Here is a 7,769-nt window from a genome sequence, read left to right as displayed (position 1 = left end):
TCATGATATGCGATAAGCAGGTTTTACTATAATTTCTAACTGAATTTTTTAGTTTGCTTGGGGCCACACATGATATACTAGACTCCCCTCCCCAGTTTCACACCATCATATGCAGCTATGCAGGAATTGTTTTCAAAAGGTGGCAAAATGAATAATGTCTGGACTCCGGAAAAGATGGTACATTTCCAACAGTCATGAGACTGTGTGGCAAAAGGAAAATGGCCATCAGATTTTTAATTTTTATTTTGTATTATGCCTACTCAACCTTTAAAAGACTAGGATATGTCACAATTTTCGTAGTTTCTAAACCATGTTTCTGGAAAGATAAAGGGCATTTGTGTTACGCCCATTCAACTTGTAAAAGACGGCAATTCTTGCAGTTTCTAAACCATGCTTTCCAAAACGCAAAGGGCAAACGCAGCCCCAAACTTTAAGAAGGGCAAGTAATGTTTTCCCTCTCACTGAATATGTGGCTTCTTTCATTTGACACAAGTTTTTATGGCAACCCTCTATTACCATGAAAGTGCGTGTTCTCTACGATTCAAAGTCATAAGAGCAACTTGTAAAAGTCAAGTTTTTTTTATTTAATACATTCTAATCAAATAGTAACAGCAGTAAATAAACACTTGAAAAACAGGCAGGTATCCCCCTATATCTGGAAGAAAATTAAGTCAAAGTATTCTACACGGTAGAAGGGAGACAACTGCTGATGTCCATGGTTAGACAATCCCAGGACAACCTGGAACTTTCTAAAGCCATTTCCAAAAAATCAATGGCCACAGGTTGGGACAGAACTACTTCAAAGGGTAAAAGGTCTCTATCTACACGGTTTTATTAACATGATTGAGTGGCACCTGTAGAGCGTGACATTCTTGTCTTTAGCCTTAAAGGAAAAGACAAAGTCTTTTCCATTTGCACCAGTTTGAAATATTTCTGAAATAAGGCTCCCTTAGAATGGATTACTACAGTACTCATTCGCAGGAGAGAGTTCATACCTGTAGTAAAAAGACAAATACAGGATTTCGTGGTCACTTTTTTTTTTTGGTTGATTTGGTTAATTGCATAAAATGAAGGATAAATACTCAGAAGCATATCTGTTTAACAAGACTCCTAGGTATATCAGAATGCAAAATACAAAATGTCCTAAAACAGACTCTGATCACTAGGCATATGACATTGACGTCAAGCCCGTGTCAGTGTGGGTCCTTCACTTCTTCAGGACTCCTAGGTGGCAGTTCTTTCTCTATTACCAGCACTCGGACCTTCGCCCTCAAAGAAAGGAACTTCCGAAAGACAAGGCATCCCGATCGAATGTTCCTTCAGCCTCTCCTGGGGACATTTTATGTTTAACTCAAAAGGATCAACGGGTCTTGGCCTGCCTTAGGAAGGGAAGCCTCACTCGGGTGAAAATATTCGGGGGAACTTTAAATACCTGGCTACCTGGACACACATGTTTAAATTAGATTGACTTCAGCTGTTCTCAGGATTCCGTGGAGGTATCCAGAGCAGTCGCTCAAGTTTTGGTTCTCTTTTACAATAGCTGCATTCGGAGATACTCTATATGAGGCATGTTTAGAGAAAGAGAAACGCTTATACCTGGAATTTATATTCTTCCAAGTAATCTTTTAGTCTTGTTGGTAAAGGCAGTCCCCAGATGGTACCGGTGCATTTGTTAATGGTGAGTCTGCAGAGATGCTGCAGAGGCGGCGCGGACGTGTAGAGCGGTTTGGTCAGATAAAGGTGAACAGTGCCGTTCCGGGGGGCTTCTGGGCCCGTTCGCTTATCCTTGCACATCTGAACGTAGTAGTCGATCAGATGAACCACACTGTCAAACTGTTTAAGCTTGGACTTGACACATATGATAGAGTCCAATCTGAACTTCCCATCTTGGTATTCGATTCGCAGGTTAGTCGGTCCAGCGGACGTTTTAACAGAGATTGTTAGTAGGTAGTCTGAATGCGAACTATCTCTAATCAAGAAAGTTCCTTCTGGTGCCTCTTTTAATTTCTCTTTGGCTTCATTAACAGTCATACTTCCCCAGTACCAACCTGGGGTTTTTGTTCAAAAAGAAAAAGAAAAGAGGATAAAATAGTTATTATAAAGAATTCTTAAAATAGGGCAAGTACTTGGCAACAATTTTTCTAGCTCTAAGAAGTGTGTGAATCAAAGTTTACCAGAGGCTACCAAAATTCTTTCGGTAGAAATTTAATGAAAATGTGGGTCCGTTTTATTTTAGGAACACAAACTGTGAGCCAGTTTTCTTTTTTACAAACTAACTTTCTGTAGCTCTTCTTTAAACCTTCTTAAGATTTCCTCCCAACCAAACAAAGGGATATTTGCAATATGACAAACGGGCTGACAACGCAGGGATGCTTCTAGCACTATTTGAGTGAAATCAAAGATTTAAAACAAATTAGAAACAACTAATCAGAAGTTAGAAATAAAAGCCATGCCCTTAAAAAACTGGATAACCCAACTCTAGTAATTCCAATAGGGTAAACACAGAAGCAACGTTTTGGGTGCTCGGTCCTCACCCCCACTCTCCCCAAATCTGCTAATGGCCGCATCTCACTGTTCAAAGCACGGCTATTTGCTTGTTTAAAAGTTCTAGAACAATAGCTTCCGTTTGCTGCTGTGATTACAACTGCCTTATCAGTCACCGAGAAAGGAGGGAAACCCCAGTTGATAATTACTACTTCAAGGTTGCAGTCTTCCCCTAAACTCTTTCGGACTCTGCTGGAATCCAAACCCCATGACAACCGTCGGTCCCCAGATTCGATCTGCCTGCACCATCTCCTGGACCCATCCCGTTTCCAAAAACTACTTAAAGACATTCTGCATTTAAGAAGTTTGAACAATGTGCCCACACCTCTCCCCGCTGCGGCCCCCAAACTGGTGGGATACCTGCAACCTGCGGGTTCCTCCCGCCGAAGGAAAGCCCGTGGCCGGCACGGAAAGGCCGGAACCGCAAGTGAGGGACTTTCCCCTCTTCCTAGTCCTACCAAAACTTCAACTTTGCCCCAAACGAAAGCTTTTGGGGCAGGTTTTGAAAGCTTGCATGGTCGGCCAGAATTTTTTTTTCCCCCAATCTTTTCTTCTTTCAGATGCGGAGAGACGACAGCGAGCTGCGCAAAGCGCAGGACCGCGCTTGAAACCAGCACTACCCTCCCGGGCGCGCCGCCCCTGCAGGCCGCGCGCCTCCCGGCTGCGGCGGCCGCCCGCGCGGCAATCTGGCGGTCCCTGGACTTGGCCGCCAAGATCCCGGGCTGCAGCGGCTGCTCCGCCCGGCAGCCGGATGCAGCTGAAGCTGCGAGCAGCGCAGCGCCCACTAGCCGCCCGCGCACCCCGCGGAAAGGGAGGCTCCGGGCACTTTCTCCGACTCGCGTTCGAGCCCGAGCGCCGATTCTCGAGCAGCCGCGGAAAATAGAAAACGCTCCAGTGCCCTAAGAGGTTGTTTCCAAGGAGCCCTTCTCGGCTTTGCCCTCCCCCAGGCCCCTGAGTCCCTCGAGAACCACTTTCCTTTTGCACTCCAAGGATCCAGGGCCGCGCGGGCATCCTCTCCGCGGTCCCCCGCCCTGAGGCGGGGAAGGGAAGCGAGAGGACGTCTTTCTATCCCATTCTTTGCTTCCCTCCTCGGCCCCACTTCCCAGCTGTGCTCCCCGCCAGCACAGCCCCCAGCCGCGTCTGTGGGGAGGCGCCCCCTCCCGCACGCCTCGTGGCCGGTCCGCTCCCTACCTGTTTGACTGAGCTCCCGGAGGGCCTTCGCCAGACGCGCCGCCTCCGGGGACGGCTCCTCCGCCGACCCTGCGGTCCCCCACTGGCTCCGTGTCCCTTCCGCGCCATTCCCGGAGGGCTCGAGGCACCGCAGGGTCATGGGAGAAAGGTCACCGCGGCAAAGACAGGTGGCCGCCCGAGCTGGAGTCAAAGAGGGGCACGCGTCCTTCCTGGAAGTCAGTGGGAACCCAAAAACGCGTCCCTGGGGGGTATCCGGAATGGTGGGGGAGGGGATGGGGAGCTGCTGGCTCTTCCTCCCCAGGTCCTGAACGACGGATGGCAAAGTCCCCCGCAGGCGCGGTCACCCACAGTTTGCCTGCAAAGAGAAAGTGTAGGTTGAGTCAGTTCGAACTGGACCCCTACGGCTGGGGCGTGGGTGGGAAGACACAGACGTGGAAAATCCCGGGGACTCCTCCGCATCGATGCTCCCGCACCATTTAACCCCAAGCATCCAGTTACCGCCCTGGCCCAGCTCTAGAGAAAGGAGGATAAAGAGAGAGCATGGATCCAAGACGCAAGAGTTGGCGCGGGGGGTTGCGGGGGGAGGGAGGGAGGGAGGGGACAGGATGAGGGTGGGGAACAGGGTGTCTTCCCGCCCAGGGCTGCTTGCTGAAATCGCAGACTAGAAGGGCAAAGAGTCACCTGCGGGTAGGGTGGTAAATAGGCCCTAGTCAACTAAGAGTAGAAAAAATTTTCAAGAAAAGATCCCCAAATGGGCGATGCTATCTCACACCCCGCACAGCCCCGGGGGCCCGGGAGAACCACCCAGCACACACCCGGTTCCCCGCCCTGTAGCGCCGCGGGGCTCCGGGGGCTACAGCCGCCAGCCTGCGGCGCCGAGGTGCGCCAGCAGCCCCATCCCCGACCCGGAGGCTGCCTCGCTCCCCTCCCCCCGCCGCCCGGTGCCCGCTCCGGGAGGGGTGGGAGGCGCCGTCCCGCGCCGCGGCGGTCGCTGCCGGGGCCGGGCGGCTGCCGCTGCTGTTGCCGCCGCGGGCGCTGTCGAGGAATCGGCCGGAGCGCGCAGCCCTCGCGGGGGCTCGGAGACGCAGCCAGGGCCGAGCAGGCGGCGGCGAGCGCCTCGGGACGTGCAAGACGACGAACGCCGAGCCCTTACCTCGGCCTCGGCCGCCGCCTCCACACCAGGCAGCCTCCCCAGTGGACATGGGGCGGGGGAGCCGGGAGGGGCCCGGGAGAGGCCCAAGTCTACCCGAGTTTCCCCTACTGAGTTTTAATTTGGAACGAAATGCCTGGGGATGCGACGAGCCCTGCGCTCTGCGGTGGCGGCCGGAGTTCTCTGAGCAGAGGGCAAACAAAAGCCCCGGGGATCATCGCCTAGAACCCCGGGGCTCCGACAACCCCTCCGGGCTCGGACAACCCCCGCCCCGGGCAGCTGCTAGGTTTCCCTCTGGCTGCGACCAAGGAGGTGGGAAGCAGAGAGGGAGGAGGAAGGCGCTAGGGCGGGAGGCAGGCGGGTGGGGAGGAGCGGGAGATCAGGTTATTAGGATTATTAATTTGGATGGCAGTTTAGGGGGGAAAAACAGCCACTCCGGAGACTCCCCGACGCCGAGAAGAAAGCGGAAAAAGCAGGCAGTAGCGCCCGGCCGCGGGACAGAGCCGCGGCTCGGACTCTCCCCCCCGCCCCGGCGGCTCCAAACTGCGGAAGCCAGGCTGCCGGGCGCTCGCGGCCGCGCCCCGGTGCCCTCCCCAACGACCCTCCTCCGGGCGGAGCCTTCGGGCTCCCCAGATCGGTACCTGCCGCCAGCCTCGGCCCGAGCTCCTCCGGCGCCCGGGCTGCGGGCGCAGGGGATCCTGAGGCTGTGCGCCCGGGGCCCCGGCGCGCACTGTCCGCGGCCCGCGCAGCGCCGGTGGCGGCGGGCGAGGAGGCTCATGCTTCAAGGGAAGTCCAAGGCCCGCGAGCCGCGGCGGCGGGGCGGCGGCGGCAGCGAGACTTGGCAAGAGTTAAACGTCTGTCCCTGGAGCGGCGTGCGCGCGCGACTACCCAGCCCGACGCGCCTCCCTCGCTCCCCTCCTCCCTCCCCCGTCTGCGCTCGCCCTGCGCCCCGCCCGGCTGCTGGGGAGGCCGCTTTCCAGGAACTTTCCAGGAATCCGCCTCACGTGACCGCGGCCCCCGCTACTGCTTTAAAGAGGCTCGGGCGCTAATGCGCAGGCTTCGGGGGAGGCGGGCTCGGAGCGCTCCGGTGCGGGTTAGGGCGATGCGACTGCTCTGGAATCCGCTGTCCTCTGACCCCACAGCCCGGAGTGCTGGGAGACGCCGGAGAAGCCACCGGCCACCACCATCCGGTTTCGGCGGCCGAAGCCTGCCCCCTACCCGTGCTAGCCGGCGTCGAGCGAGTAACAGACATCCTCGTCCCTCGGCCCGCCCCGGGGGTTTGTCTTTCCCATCCCCTCTGCGCCTCTCGGCGACCCTCCAGGCCGCCCTTTTTGTGAGCCGGGTACAGGAGAGACCAGAGGTTTTCGGAAACGGCCCCTCCTGTCTTAAGGCACATTACTGGGGTGGGGGAGGCCCCTTTTCCGCCCCCGTGCCCACGCCCGAGAGCCGCAGAGAGCAGGCCGGAGGCTGTGCCCTCGGCCCAGGTCCTAGGAGGCAGCCAGCGGGTGGAGAGCGGCGCCTCCTTAAGCGGCGCTGGCCTCTCTCAGTCCCCTCCCCCGGGCGGTCCTGCTGGCTGTCTCCCGCACCGGCCCAGCCGGACTCCTCCCCTCCTCGTCCTCCTCTCCGCTGCACCGTCTCTCTCCCGCCGCCCGGAGGCCCGCCCCGTTCACCTGCGCCGCCTGCAGAGGGGCGCGCTGAAGTGCTGAGCGGCGGGCCTCGGTGCCTGAGTCGGGAGAGCGCTGGTCTCTGCGCATTCCCGCAGGCCTGGCGCCCAGGGACTGGGAATTCGGAAAGATCCGGTCACTTCTTCCCTGCCCGGGACCCTCACCTCCTCCCACCCGGTTGGAGGCCACCTGGCCACCGCTGGAACTTGCCTGCATGCCCGCCCCCCGAAATGTGACCTCCTTGAAATGTGACCTACTTTTTAAAAACCATCAACACTCATGGAAAAACCGGATCCAAAATTTCGATAACCATTTTTCTTTGAAATACTATTCGATTGCATCACTGCTCATAAGCTTGAAAGGTCAATGGCCACTTTTAGCTGAAGCGGCGTCTATGGGGAGGTTGGGCGAGGAAGGAGGGGGCGTCGGGGAGGCGCGGCTCACAAACCTTGCCGGGTGCCCCCCCTACCGGCTCTAGCAGGAAGCGTAAACCAGCTCCCAGCCTTCAGGCTCAGACTGAGGGAGTCAGGGATGAATGGTTTTCTCAATTTTCATGCCTTTGAGCAAGAAACTATGCAATTAATAGGCAGGTGAGCCGGGGGTGGGGGCGCATTTCCCAGCTAACAAAGGGCTTTGTCAACGATGAAGTCGTGTGCACAGAATTACTTTTATATTTTAGACAGTCTTTGATGTGGAGGGCAAAACTAATTGAACCCTAGTTAAAACCCTTTATAAAGAAGCTGAATAATTTTGCACGAGTCGTTTACCGTCTTTGGACCCTCAGCCTTTTCTCTACAGTTAAGTGACTGGACTCTGGTTCTGGGTGAGGGACTGGGGTGAACGAAGAGTCAAATTCCATGTAGAGCTTGCGCGTAGTCTGAGGTCCCAAACCTTTAAGAGTATTTCATACGGCTTCTCCTTCATCGGTAGAGAATCCTAGAGGAAAGGTGTACCCACTTTTCAGTAGTTTAAAAGATACTTTAAAATTTTTACAAAGATAAAATAAACAATTTCTATTGACTTGTCAGTTGAAATGAATCTGCCGGCAACCTTTCTTAATGTGCTTTCCTGTTGCCTCCTAAGGGCCTTTGCACATGCTATTCTCTCTTCCCAGAATGCCGTTCCACAGATTGGGTGCGTGGCCAGTTCTCATCATTCAGGTCCCAGCTCAAAGTTACCTCCAGAGAGAGCCATTGTCCACAAAGCTTACAATAAGCACA

The 7,769-nt window shown here is 55.3% G+C and overlaps 1 protein-coding gene across 6 annotated transcripts; it reads right to left on the bottom strand.

Moving 5' to 3' along the window:
• Positions 1-563: 563 nt before the first annotated feature.
• On the bottom strand, positions 564-6,465 carry SOCS2 (suppressor of cytokine signaling 2). 6 transcript variants are annotated; one of them, XM_070599491.1, is made up of 3 exons: positions 6,104-6,465; positions 3,736-4,090; positions 564-2,048 (listed from the first exon to the last, which is right to left on the bottom strand). In XM_070599491.1, exons 2-3 carry the CDS (start codon positions 3,872-3,874, stop codon positions 1,591-1,593), a joined length of 597 nt encoding a protein of 198 aa, XP_070455592.1. In that variant the 5' UTR covers positions 3,875-4,090; positions 6,104-6,465; the 3' UTR covers positions 564-1,590. The 6 variants fall into 6 exon arrangements, with proteins under 6 accessions (XP_070455592.1, XP_070455589.1, XP_070455590.1 ...); XM_070599488.1 differs by having other exon boundaries at positions 5,527-6,436; XM_070599489.1 differs by lacking the exon at positions 6,104-6,465 and adding an exon at positions 4,889-5,491.
• Positions 6,466-7,769: the final 1,304 nt, after the last annotated feature.

The sequence above is a fragment of the Equus przewalskii genome, chromosome 29 (assembly GCF_037783145.1).
Source record: "Equus przewalskii isolate Varuska chromosome 29, EquPr2, whole genome shotgun sequence".
NCBI lineage: Eukaryota > Metazoa > Chordata > Mammalia > Perissodactyla > Equidae > Equus > Equus przewalskii.
Note: the sequence above shows the minus strand (reverse complement) of the source record. Positions and strands in the feature narration are given on the sequence as shown.